Source organism: Poecilia mexicana, unplaced genomic scaffold (assembly GCF_051168715.1).
Source record: "Poecilia mexicana isolate PSO_F unplaced genomic scaffold, ASM5116871v1 scaffold_2, whole genome shotgun sequence".
Lineage (NCBI taxonomy): Eukaryota > Metazoa > Chordata > Actinopteri > Cyprinodontiformes > Poeciliidae > Poecilia > Poecilia mexicana.
The window spans coordinates 53,442,490-53,456,094 of record NW_028263371.1 but is presented as its reverse complement, the minus strand read 5'-3'; the positions used below and the strand labels follow the sequence as shown (position 1 = coordinate 53,456,094).

The 13,605-nt window shown below is 41.1% G+C and overlaps 1 protein-coding gene across 1 annotated transcript in view; it reads right to left on the bottom strand.

Moving 5' to 3' along the window:
- The window catches only part of ttn.2 (titin, tandem duplicate 2), a gene marked incomplete at its 3' end in the record, with an annotated part of 175,746 nt that overhangs the window by 144,045 nt on the left and 18,096 nt on the right, over positions 1 to 13,605 (bottom strand). The window contains exons 23-36 of the mRNA XM_088008422.1: positions 11,850 to 13,546; positions 11,311 to 11,592; positions 10,962 to 11,228; positions 10,379 to 10,651; positions 9,556 to 9,819; positions 9,219 to 9,479; positions 7,671 to 7,931; positions 7,307 to 7,570; positions 5,981 to 6,241; positions 3,627 to 3,887; positions 2,516 to 2,776; positions 2,296 to 2,440; positions 1,576 to 1,744; positions 435 to 666 (exon numbers count right to left, since the gene is read on the bottom strand). Of these exons, the coding sequence (XP_087864548.1) occupies positions 435 to 666; positions 1,576 to 1,744; positions 2,296 to 2,440; positions 2,516 to 2,776; positions 3,627 to 3,887; positions 5,981 to 6,241; positions 7,307 to 7,570; positions 7,671 to 7,931; positions 9,219 to 9,479; positions 9,556 to 9,819; positions 10,379 to 10,651; positions 10,962 to 11,228; positions 11,311 to 11,592; positions 11,850 to 13,546 (4,898 nt within the window). The remainder of the gene's footprint in view (positions 1 to 434; positions 667 to 1,575; positions 1,745 to 2,295; positions 2,441 to 2,515; positions 2,777 to 3,626; positions 3,888 to 5,980; positions 6,242 to 7,306; positions 7,571 to 7,670; positions 7,932 to 9,218; positions 9,480 to 9,555; positions 9,820 to 10,378; positions 10,652 to 10,961; positions 11,229 to 11,310; positions 11,593 to 11,849; positions 13,547 to 13,605) is intronic.

Below are 13,605 nucleotides of genomic sequence, written 5' to 3'. Positions count from 1 at the left end.
TTGCCGTTTTGTGCTGCCAGAAGGAGAATGGAGAACTGCAGTTTCCCACAGCTGAAGTAAAAAAATCTATTTCGCATCAGTTCAAAAGACAAATAAATAGATTCATAAACACAAAGAATATTATATCTATAAATTCAGTATGTTTTGGTTAGTTTTATAATCACTCAATATAGTTCGAGTTAGCTGTACACTTTCCCCATTAGGGTTAGGGTTAAATAAAAACGGTAATAAATAATTACCGTTTTTATTTATATCAGTTGACAAAAATGTTTTCTTAATTTCAATTTCTGTTATTTTGTTAGTTTTAGTTAACCATAATATCCTTGGTTTAGTCAACAAAGACACATTTGGAGCAGATCTTGCAGGAATATCTCTCCATATTTCCAAGATACGGTTCTCATCTACATCAGTTCTGAACCTTTTTCTCGACTTACTGTTGACTCTGAGGTGCATGGTGCTCCTGTTCTTTCCGGCGATGAAAGTATATTCTCCAGCATCACTCCTGTAGGTCTCAGAGATGGTGAGGCGGTGCAGCTTCCTGATGGCAACATAGCTGAACCTTTCCTCCACAGAGAACTGGATCTCCACGCCGTTCCTGAGCCAGCGTCCTTCGACGTCGTCCTCGTTCACCTCAAACTCAAAGGTTGCTCTGTGTTTCTCAAGAACCTGATGGAGGCACGGGAAGGGTGAGATTACTGCAGAAATCTCCTTGTTTCTGGTGTAAAGCTATGAAACTGTCTTACTGCAATGGTGGAGAAATAAACAGACAAAAATGTATGCTGGTAAAAGCATTACATTAATATTTTTACTTTGTAAAAATACTTATTGTATTGAAATACTTGTTGAATGTATTCCCCATAATATCACTAAGTGTGCCTATTTTATGTATATTCTCTTTAATGTATCAATGTTGCTGTGCCATTTTAATGAACTATATGTTCATTAAAATGAAAATTTTTGTTGTGTTTACTTTCGGTGACAGTTTACACTTGTACTTATGATTCTGTGCATCAGAATTTCAGGGATGACCTGCACTGCAGAGTTAAATGCTAAATAAAAGAGGAATGACTACAGCTGTCAAAGTTTTTATTTAACACAAAGCAAAACCAACGTGTTATTTTAAATGCAGTAAACACATTCAAGTCCAAGTTATTTGCCTGAAAAAAGGGCTTTAGACATAATAAAGGAACTGGTACTGATCACTTCCACTGATAGTTTAACTCCAGTTTGCCATCAACTCAGAAGTTAAAAGTTAATGTATGTTTAACCTTGCAATGGTTGAATAATGAACAAAATTTTAAATTTTCAAAACCTCTACCCGTCGTTAACTTGAGTCATTGATTACTTTCAAACTAATAAACAAATAAAAAAAATGCAGTGTGGTGTGAATGTAATGTGTAACGCAACACATTACTGGAATGTAGAAGAATGGAAAGTATAGAAACTTAATGTAAAATGTAGTGGAGTAAAAGTTGAAAGTACAAACCACGATTAAATCCACTTAAGTAAAATACAGATACAAGAAGAAAATAGTTAAATACAGTAAAAAGGTACTTGTACTTCACTACATCCTACCATGATTTCGCGCTCTGCAGGTTCGGCGATGCGGACGTCACGTCCCTCTACGATCAGTTGGGCCTTGGAGACGCTGGATCCGGCCACGACTGAATACTCTCCAGCGTCTGACATACGAACCGTCTGGATCATCAGACGATGGACAAACTTCTCGGCCGTCACTACATACCTGTGAACAAAGCAAGTAAAATGATTTCCAGCTGATCTTAACTGAGAATGTTTCTGTTTGAGATGAATTCAGAGGTTTCATCCAGGGATAAATCAATATCAATAGACAACACATCTTATAGAGTGTTCAATATGTAGAATATTCATTGAACCGCACAGACTTCTGGGGGATGTAGGCAGAAGAAAGGCTTCAGCAGCTCTGACGGCCAGCTAAGCTAAGCAGGTGGAATCAACTAACTGACTCAATCTTTGGTTACCTAGCAACAACACATTCCGTAACTTGTGGTTACCTAGCAACAACCTGCTTAGTAACTTGCTTAACAGCAGTTTAAGATTTCGTTACCGTTCCTCACAGCTTCTTAACAATAAAAAACAAACAGTGTGGAGTGAAAACTGTGGATAAAACAGAAAATGTCACACCACCAGTTTGGCAGAATTTCAGATATTTAAGACAAAAAACTAATTAATAACAATCAATATTGGCTGATATGAAACACTTAATAATGTGTTTTTCAGCTGTGTTGCCCAGCCCTAGTGTCATCATAGACAGACCTTTCCTCAGTTAAGTCCAGCTCCTGGCCGTCCTTCATCCACATCACCTGGATGTTCGGCTCAGAAACTTCACACTCAAACATCGCCTTTTTCTTCTCGGTTATCTTTATGTCTTTAATCTTCTTGGTGAACTCAATCACACGAGCTGAGAATAAGAAATGTAGATTTAAGGAACATCCTAAACTATATAAAAAAAACAGTCCAATGAATGCTTTGTTACCTTCCACAAAGAGGTTAGCGGCGCTAGCAGCAGAGCCTGCTACAAACTGGTATTCTCCTCCGTCTCCAAAGTGAACATTTCGGATGGTGAGTGAATGTGTGAGCTGCCGGCTGCGGACTTGACATCTTTCTGATGATTTGACCTCCACGCCGTTCTTCAGCCATTTGTAGGTGATGCCCTCATAGTTTACAGTGACTTCAAAGGTGATGGTGTCTCTCTCCTGAGCGTTCAGGTCATTTAGCATGGAGGTGATCAGGACAGCTGGATGGACGAAACATACATTTTAAGATTGGGCCAAAATGTTGAGCTGCAAGAACTCTGGTTTCCACAAGGTTTTCTTTATATTTTCTTCTTAATTATAATAGCAAAGACTATTAGGTAACACTTTATTTGAAGGGGGGTGAATAAGACTGACATGACACTGTCATAAACATGACATAACACCTGTCATAAACATGAATAAGCCTTCATGAATATTTATGACTGTTGTCATAAAGTGTCATTCGGTAAATTATGACACTTTTAATACAAAGTTGACATTATTCAAAATGTCTTTATGACAACTTGACATTAACTAAGAAATCATTACTGTTTAAACTTTACCTTTAATAACATAAAGTTACCTAATTTTTAAAGTGCAATCAGTAATACTTTTATAACACATTTATATCAGTAATGATTTCAGTAAAGCCACTGGATGTTTTTGATCCCTATCACTAATAAATTAAAAGTAAAAATCAGGATGAATGCTTTGTGTTGCCGTACTTTTGACACCCCTGATTTAGAGAGAAAAAACCCAACAATGGCTGTGGCTAGACCTGTCACAATAAACCTTCTCACAGACCAATGAACTTTAAATTCTAATGAACATTTAACACTGGGACTAAATAAACAAAACAATCATGAAGTCTCTGTAAACAACGTTTTTCTTTCAATAAGGTCTAGACCAAGGCACCAGACTTTAATCATCCAGTTTTCGGTAGAAAGAGAAAAGAGAAAAACATCATGCAAAGGAAATTATTGAGCTCTTCTGAATTTATCATAAATCAATTTATCAATTGATTTATTGCAATAGGTCTAGCAGTGGCTAAATCAGGCTTTGTGGTCTTACGGTTGACGGTGAGCGTTGCTGACACTCTGTCGTTCCCGCAGATGAAGGTGTACTCCGCAGAGTCGTCCCTGCTGGTGTTCATGATCATCAGCTGGTGAAGTTTCCCCTGAACCACGATCCTGAACTTCTCACTCATCTCAATCTCCACGCCGTCTTTGAGCCAGGTGGACGGCACGTTGAAGTGAGAAACTTCGCACTCAAACGTGGCCACCTGGGTCTCAGGGACCTCCACACTCTTCATTGGTTTGGTGACACAAAGAGCTGCAGGCGAGAAATTGTAACACAATGAAAAAAAGAGACAAATAATTTAACAGAAACAGCTTTTCTGAGAGATTTGGCTCTCGGAGGAGCTGTTTATTCTGGCAGCTCTGTTTCTCTGCAGCCATCAACAAGAAAACACGGTTAATGAAAGAATACTTCTCTGGCCGTTTGGAAAAGTATTCTTTCCTAATATCCCACTTAGTTGCGGAGTACCACAAGGCTCCTCCTTTGGTCCCATTCTTGTTAAACTTGCTCCCTTTCTGGTGCATTTTAAAGCACAAAGAACTGCTTTTCACCATTTTCTGATCTGCTTATTCCAACAAACAGCAACATGTTTACATTAAAGCCTTGTAAGTCATCTTAGGGATGTGTAATCACAGAGACTCTAATAAAAGATTTTAAGAGTTCGATGAACCCATTAAGTTGAGGTCAGATATATATGGAAACACTGAATTTTCACACTGCTCTTAAAACTGAAATAAGATTAGATTTGTTTATGACATGACTTTGTGACAGTAACACAAACCTACATCACATCTATATTTACTATAATTAGTCAATCGTGACTTGTCACTTGTTCAAAACCCAGCGGCCCGCCTTCTGAGGGGGGGGGGGGCACAAGTAGTGAGATTGTACCACACCTGTGCTGGCTTTTTCTTTTTTCCAAAGTTCTGCAGTCTAATTTAAGTGTAGATTTTTTTTCTCGGGTCTTTGAGGGCTGTTATCAGCTTACTTGTGTGAAATTTCACACCTTCACACTTCAGCCAGAGCACCAAGGTTCACAGGCCAACTGGGCTTCTGGATATTTTTGGACCCAGGCTCAAAAACAGATGTGGCAAAACCATTTTAGGTGTAGTTCAGAATTAGCATGCCTTTTGATCTAGGATCATGAGGATTATTTTGGACATCTAGCTAAATAGTTTTGTAACGTTTGATCATTTTTTATTGTTTTAAATAGCTTAGGTGATTGCTGAGTTTCTAATTACTGACAGTTTTAGCCAGCTGAGACTTTTTGATGGAGTTTTAAAAACACTTTAACTCAGATTGAGTTTAATATTTCTTAAATACACACTTGCTAACAAAAAACAGTTAGGCACCCAGAGGGAATGGTGTGATTTGGATGTAAGATGGTCCACATGCAGACCAATGTGAATGCTTGACCAGGAATCTAGAAGGTGGCATTTTGAGTTTTATCAGGCAGCTACCAAGCATGCGGGAGTCAGTCAAAGCAGTGAGTGAAAGTCAGCCGACACAAAGGATGCCTTGTAGATATTTTAGACAGCATTACCAGTGGCCCAACGTTGGAGCCAATGAGTATATGAGGGTACCCACACATGTTGTAAAGCTTTGGAAAGACCGCACCAAGAGGGGATCCTTGTTTGTCCACCAAGTACTGCAGAACCCAAAGACATCTGCACCAAACTCAGGTACCGAACTCTTTACAAACACCTGAAGTGGTTTCAAAGGCGGATGTCAGCCAAAATACCCATTTCCCATTCCATATGTGGCTGACATTAACACCAACGCAGAGAGGACTGTGTTTGGAGTGGTGCCGTAACTGGGAGGTGTGGCATCGTAATCTCAGTTCTGCATCACCAAGGATGATCATTGTGTGGTGGCAGCAAGGGTGGAGGACCAATCCTGCCAATGAGACGCACTAGCGGTACTCCAGGCATCTTGGTGTTATGGTGTGGAGAGCCACGGGAATCCAGCTTCGGGTTAAATCAAGTGGGAATCGGAGGGACTTGAGGGACATCCTGTATTTGAAAGGCCGTCTTGAAGAGGAAACAAACGTTTCTGAAAATGTTCTGTATCAACTCACTGTCTGTTTACAGACAATTTCATTTGCACCACTCCATCTGGGGGCTTAACTTTTTTTTTACACAAGTGTATTTACTTTTTTAAATCATTGAATAATTAAAAAAAACTATGTAACGCCTAAGTAGTTTTTTTACAAAACACAAACAAAAACAGACGTAATTTTAAAGGAGAAAAGAAAAAAAACTTGTAGAGTAAATGTAGTTTATATCACTTTCTTTATTGAAAGTTTTTCCTTCTTAATAATTCATGACAGGGTGTTCAGTGTTGCGTACCCTCTACAGTAAGCATGGCGCTGCAGTGCAGGTGTCCGATCACGGCCGTGTACTCTCCTGCGTTGCTGCTGTCGACGTTCTGCAGGATCAGTTTGTGAGCTTTCCTCTCCGACAGAATCTTGCATTTCTCGCTTGCCTTCAGCTCGACGCCTTTGAACGTCCACCTGACGGGGACGTTGTCGTGCGACAGGCTCAACTCAAAGGAGGCGGTGCCGTCCAACAGGGATTTCACGTCTTTAATCTTCTTGACAATCTTGATTGCTGCAAAGATCAAAGACAGAAACAGTCATTAAGCAGAGAAACTTGTTAGAATGGTGCTGTGCGTAGTAGGGATGCAAACAATTAATCGACGTATGATTAATTCTCGATTAATGGTTTATTAGATTAAAATTTGTTCCAACTGATTAACTGATAACGTCCGATTAGACCTTATTTTAGTGTTGTACTTTGGCCTGCGTCCAGAGGAGGGCGCCACTGGTCATCCATAAGCAGAGCTAGTTGATATAGAAACAAAGACGGCGGGGCCATACGTATTACGAAGTATTAGGTATTAGGTAATTTAAAAAATAGAATCACGAGAATAAACTCAGTATTATGAGAATAAAATTGTAGAATAAAGTCAAAACAATGCAAGAGGTTGAAGTATGAGAACAAACTCACAATATTACAACTTTATGCTTGTAATACTATGACTTTAATCTTATAATACTACAACTTTTCTCTCAAAATATTACGACTTCATACCTGAAATATAAGAACTTTATTCTTGAAATATTATGACTTTATTTGTATATGATGACTTTGTTCTTGTATTATTTTGAATTTATTCTCGTACAACTTTATCCTCATAATAGCATTATTATATTATAGTTTTTATTGTATGGCCCTAATGTTCCGTCATACATACCAGAACGAGAAAGAGAAATGGTCTAAACAAAGTCCATTATGAGATGCAATATGAACTTTATATTTCAAAACAGAACAGGATAAACATTCGACAACCTCCGTCATCTTTTATTTTTCTAAAGAGCAACTTAAGAGGTTCCTGTTTTGTTATATTTTATAAATATGTTTAACAATTTGAAAATGGCTAAACCACAATTTTCTATTTATTCAGTCTGTATTTAATGTAACTGAGAAAACAATACTAAAATTAAAGTGTGCTTTTTTAAAAAAAAAAATCAACATACGAAGAATTTTGCACTTCATGCTATGGAAAAAAGGTCAGCCATTTTCATACAAGAATACAATAAATCAACTTTAGATGAACTCATTAATCGATAACTTGCATCCCTGTGTGTAGTGATGAGTGATGCTGATACTCACTCTCTACATTGAGTCTGGCGGTGGCGGACAGTTTCCCCAGCTTGAAGGAATAAACCGTCTCGTCTTGTGTGTTGCAGTCCTTCACCTTCAGAGTCTGGATTGTTCCTTCTGAGATTATCTCAAACTTGTCGCTGTTCTGTAGTTCGACTCCGTTCCTGATCCACTGGGCTCCTTTCACGTCCGGGTGGGTGAGTTCCAGTGAGAACATGGCCTCCTGGGTCTCTGTGACTGTCTGGTTTCTCAAAGTCTTCTTGATCTTCACAGCTGCAGACGAAAACAAGACAAGAGCACCACATTTAATCATTACTCACCCTTTACTGTTGGGTCAGTTGGCTTCTGAATCATTTAGAAAACTGGCGCTCACCTTCCACCTTGAGGTTTGCGCTGGTTTTGGAGTTGGCCACCTGGTAGGTGTACTCTCCGACATCCTGTGGCCTGGTGATGACGATGACGAGGCGTCTGACGGACCCGTTCACCTCGCTCACAATGTTCTCGTTGAAGTTCACGAGCTGACCGTCCTTTAGCCACTTGCCTTCAGCTTCAGCGTTGGCGATTTCGCACTCAAACTCAGAGGTCTGAGACTCGGCCACCGTCACATCCTGCAGAGGCCGTGTGATGGCTCCACCTGGTGGTTGCATAAGTGAACAGTTGTGACTGTGGGGCATAGCCTCAATTCCAACATCTGTAAAGAGTTTTAGTCTTTGTGTTCAGTTACAGTGGAAAGCAGATATTTACATGTAGGGAGGGCGATATGTACGGAACGGGATTAGGGTTTTCTCATAATTCTGACTTTGGATCAGAAAATTAAAGTGAGAATTCTGAGAAATAAAGAAATCTGAGAAAAAAGTCAGAGTTTTTTTTTCAGTGGCCCTAACCTTTTTCTATATGACACAACTTGACTAAACTTGTCCAGTTTTAAGTCAGCTAAGATTACCAAAATTATTTTGTTTGTTCAATGTCAGAACAAAGATGTTGATGATGCCAAACCGGTGCAACGTTCATCTGCTCAAACTATTATTTACAACACCATGGTAATGTTCAGCCAACTTGTTAGGGAGGAAACTGATTCGCTGTGAAATGTGTGAAATATGAACTTCACACCAAAAGCAAAACGTTTTGAAGATGCTGGTCGAAGATGTTAAGTTTCAATGTAAAAAATTAAACAAAACTGATAAAAAGGCACTAGCTAAAAAGTCACTCAGAGAAGAAGAAGCCATTACTCCCAATGGAACATAAAAAGCTGGAAAGACCTTGATTTTTTAATATATCTTCTGTGATTTAAATAAACTAACAAGTGTTTGATCATGGTGTCACATTTGGTAGAAAAAGAGGGAAGTATGGAAGCCTTAATCTATCGCAAATTTACTATGGGGGCGGCAGTATCTTGCTGTGGCGGTGTTTCACTGCAGGAGGGACTGGTGCGCTCCATAAAATAGATGGTGACATGACAAAAGGACATCATGTGGAAACATTGAAGCAATATCTCAGAACATCAGGCTGGAAATTAAAGCTGAGGTGCAAATTGAACCAAACATGCAGCCAAATTAGTCAATTATTGTGAAATGGCCATGATGTTGGTGCCAAACAAAATTTGTTCCAGCGCTAATAAACGTGTAAACAAGCCTACAAACCTGACTCAGTTATGGCAGTTCTAGTAGAAAGAATTGGCTGAAATTCCAACAAAATATGGCGAGAATATTTACGGACCAAACAGGTTCGACCCAAATCATATAGTGAAAAAGATAATTTCATGAAAGATTTGTAGGGAATTCTTTAGCTAGTAGAGGTAGTTTTGGTAATCCCAGTTTACCTAAATAAGGAAAGGTTAAGTCGCACAGTGGATGTAAATATCTGGTTCCAGCTGTGAATAAGTTACGCTCTTTGATTTAACCCTTTAGTATCTGAGACCTACCAGAGACAGTGAGCTGAGCGCTGGATGTCTTCTCCCCAGCGTGGAACATGTACTGGCCCTCTTCATCTTTCATGGTGTCTAACACGATCAGGGAGTGAGCCGTTCCCTTGGACTCCATCTTGTATTTGGGTCCAGCCTTGAGCTGCTGGTTCCTGAAGGTCCAGAGTGGGTCGATTCCAGGATGTGAAACCTCAACGTTGAAGGTAACGTTCTGGGACTCTGAGCACACTCTGTCCTCCATGTGCTTCACAATATGGACCTCTGTGAGAACAACACTGGTAAGACATGGGACTGGGAGCTGAGAACATGAATGATGAGAAAATCTAATCTCGCTCACGTTCAACAGTCAGGTTGCAGCTGGTTTCGACCTTGCCGACCACCAGTTTGTAACGTCCTTCGTCTGAAGCAAAGGTCCTGGTGAAGGCAAGTCGCTGCTTGGTGCCCTTTGCCACAGCCTGGACTCGGTCACCTGGGATCAGCAGCTTGTCGTTGTGGTACCATTTGATAGAGCTGATGTCCTGAGCTGAGATCTTGGACTCAAGGACAGCCTTTGTGCCTTCGATGGACGACACGTCCTTCAGTGGCACCACTATGTCGATAGCTTTAAAGATAGAAGAACATTTAAAAGTAAGGATTAACGAGACCGAGGTGGAGTGATACTAAGGATGCAAGTTATCGATTAACGAGTTAATCTAAAGTTGACTGTACTTATCAACTGACCAATGATTAATTGATAAGCTGGTATTTTCCATCACGCTGCAATTTTTCTGCATTATCACATCATCCTCGCCTTCGTAGCACATCAGTAATTTTAGAAGTTGAAGTTTCTACACCGTGCAGTTCGGCTAAATAAGTGCTAATAAGATAAAACTTAAGGAGCTTGTTGAGTAATATTTCAAAATAGAACTGCATAAAAGGCATTTTCCATTCAGATGGAGCCAATCTGTTTCTCTTTTAATATGGCGCCGCCATCTTGTATCAACTGGCTCCACTTACGGATGACCAGTGGCGCCCTCTGCTGGATGGCAGCCAAACAACACCTAAAGAAGCTCTAGGCGGATTATTAGTTGATCAGTTGGAACTAATTTAAATCTAATAAACCATTAATTAATTGTTTGCATCCCTAAGTGATATGTTTATTTTCATATGGAAACACTTACTTTGCACATTGAGTTTGCCTGAAGTGGAGATTTCATGAGTTGGAACAACAAATGAGTAGGACGCAGCGTCTTCTCTGCTGACGTTCTCCACCAGCAGTTTGTGAACCTGTTTGTCGATGACGATGTGGACGCGGTCTGAGGCAGAGATTGCCTGGCCGTTTTTCAGCCAGGTTCCTTCAACATTCTCCTGGGAGAACCGGACCTCCAGCTGAGCAATGTCACCCTCACAGATGGTAAGGTCAGTCAGCGGCTGCATTAGAGTCACGGGTCGCACTGGAGAGAAACAAAACGCACATATGTTCATTAATGACTAGTCAAGTCAAATTAAGTTTGTTTGTATTGCATATTTCAGCAACAAAGCAGTTCAAAGTGCTTTATATCATAAAAATATCCATCAATTATGAAACAAGAAATAAAAATTATGCTATTATTAGAGAAAATGTCAGTTAATATTAATCAAAGGCAAGTCTAAACAGTGTTTTGCTGCTTTTTGGATGTTTTCTAAAACGACTAATCAAACATCTACATATTTTAAGCTAACAGGGGAATTTTGTGGCAACAAAAATGTCTAAAAAAAGCTTACATTTCATTTTCAGTGAGGCGCTGGTCCTCAGATCTCCACAAACAAAGGTGTATGTCCCCTGGTCGTCCTTCCTGACGTCCTTGACAGCCAGGGTGTGCCGTCCTCGGCGGGAGGATATGACGTATTTACTGCTGGGAGAGAGCTCCTTTTCGCCAAAGAACCATTTTCCCTCAGCATCTTCACGAGAAACCTCAACCTCAAACTCTCCAGCGTAGCTCTCTGGTACTTCAATGTTTTCCAAATGTTTGTTGAGCTCCAGGGCAGCACCTGAGGCACACAGGAACGTCAAGAACCTTGAGTTGCTTTCCACACAAATAAGACTATATAAATAGGAATTCAGAGTACAAACCTTCGACATGGAGCCTTGCATTAGTCCTGATGTTCTCGTCATCTATGACCATACATGAGTATTCTGCGTCGTCACTCATTTCAATCACCAGCACAGACAGGAAGTGGACCTTTCTGTCAGAGTGCATCCTGTATTTGTCTCCTGAGAAAATCTCAACATTATTCTTCAGCCATTTGACCTTAACAAATGGTTCGTTGGTTTCACATTCAAAGGTCACCATGGTGTCCTTCTCATTTGCACTGGCATCAGCCAGGTTTTGGGTAAAACTAATGGCTGCCTTGGCTGCATAAGAAATACAAAATTAAAATTTGACATCAGGAGGTACATACGGAAGAGGATTAGGATCACTGAGAAAAAAAAAAGTAATTTTGACTTTTGATCTCAGAAGATTAGTCAGAATTCTGACAAAAAAACTAAGAATTTTGAGATTAAAGTCAGAATTCAGAGAAAAAAGTCAAAATTATTTTTCAGTGGTCCTAATCCTCTTTCATAGATAAAGTAAAAGTAAATTACAGATGAAACTTTGTGTTTGACTTTACCTTGTACAAGAAGGAAGGCATGACTTGACGACTCTCCAGCGACGTTGATGGCCTTGACCATAATGCTAGCAGAGTCCTCTACTGTGACATCTCTAATCACCAGTTCACACACATGGTCCTCAGGCCAGTACCAGTAAATACGATCAGATTTTTCCAGAAGAATGCCATTCTTGAACCACTGGCACTCAGGTTCTGGTCTACCGACAACTCTGACTCTGAAACGAACCTCGTCCTTTGGAGAAACAGTCTTGCTTCCAATCCGTTCGAGGATGTGTGGGGCTTCCATGCTGGGTGACAGCTGGATCCTCTCTGGTTTGATTGTGGGGATGGTGATTTTGCCTTGTTCTTCCATCTTCCTCCTTTCAGCTTCTTCCATCTCCTTCATGTGATGAAGTAGCTCGTCTTTAGTCTTTTTTAGTAGGTCTTCATAGGAGTCATCCCTCTTGCGAGATTTGAATTCTACTGCAGAGATAGATTCATAGAAGCCCTCCTCTGTTCTGCGCTTGAACTTGCTCTTCAGCTCCTCGGACTCCTCAGAGGTTTTCTCATGAACGATTCTCTGCGCCTTACGCAACTTAACTACTTCCCTGTCCTGTGGGACTTCACCAGGTCTGTCCACCTTGACGATGTCAAATCCGATTTTGCCAGATTCATGTGGGACCTCAGCAGCTTTGGGCTCCGGAGCACGACGCAGCACTGCTCTAAAGTCCTCTCTCTGTTGGATCTCCAGCTTCACAGTGTGTTCAGTTGTGCCTAAAGGATTGTCTGCAACCACTCTGACTTCGCCGGAGTCGTATGACTTGATGTCAACAATCTCCAGGTAGTAAATACCATCGTAACGAAGTCTGTATCTCTTGCTTTTGCGGATGAGTTGTCCATTGAGGTACCAATTAACCTTTGGAGCCGGGTAGCCGGTCACTCTGCAGCGGAACCGAGCGATGTCTCCTTCCAGCACCCTGGCTGGCTCCGGAAGCAGGACAATTTCAGGTTTTGTCTTTTCGGTTTCATCATCAAGGCTGACTCCTGTAGGTCCTCCCTCATGAGCAATGCGCTCAATCTCATCCATTCGATATGCTCCCTTCCTGCCTTCAGGAAGCTGAGATTCCTCAACAAGGCCCTTCTCGTCCTTGACGATCAGGGTAGCCGAGGTCTGGTCGACTCCAAACTTGTTGGTTGCTCTGCAGGTGATCACACCACTGTCTCTTGCATAAGCAACCTCATAGTCCAGGCTGCAGTAGCCAAACTCATTGACCATACGCAGTCTGTTGGCAGCAGCCAGAGGCTTGCCGTCATGCAGCCAATCCACCACCATGGTGGGGTCTCCAATCGGAGTCAGCCTGCATTCAAAGTGGGCCGGACCAAAGCATTTCATTCGGACAGATGTGAGCTTCTTCTTAAACAATGGTTTCTGCTGCTTCTCTTTGTCATAAAGGTCGCCCTCCTCCCACTGCTCTTGGCCATAACGGAGGTGAAGAGGCTCCAGCTCTGGAGCGGCAATCTCTTTGGCTTTGTAGGTTCCTTTGGGAATAATGAGCTTCCTCTCAGCTTGCGGGGCAGAGTGATCTACCTCCACATTGACTCTGCAGCGGGTGGTGTCTCTGCCAGCCTTGTTGATGGCTGTGGCGGTGTACCAGGCGCTGTCTGAGCCAGCAGATGAAGGAATCTGGAATTTGGCCTCTCCTTTGGTTCCTTCAATCCTAGAAAAAGCAAGCAATCAAGTGAATCAAAGCACAAATAAATTGCTTTACAGAGACAG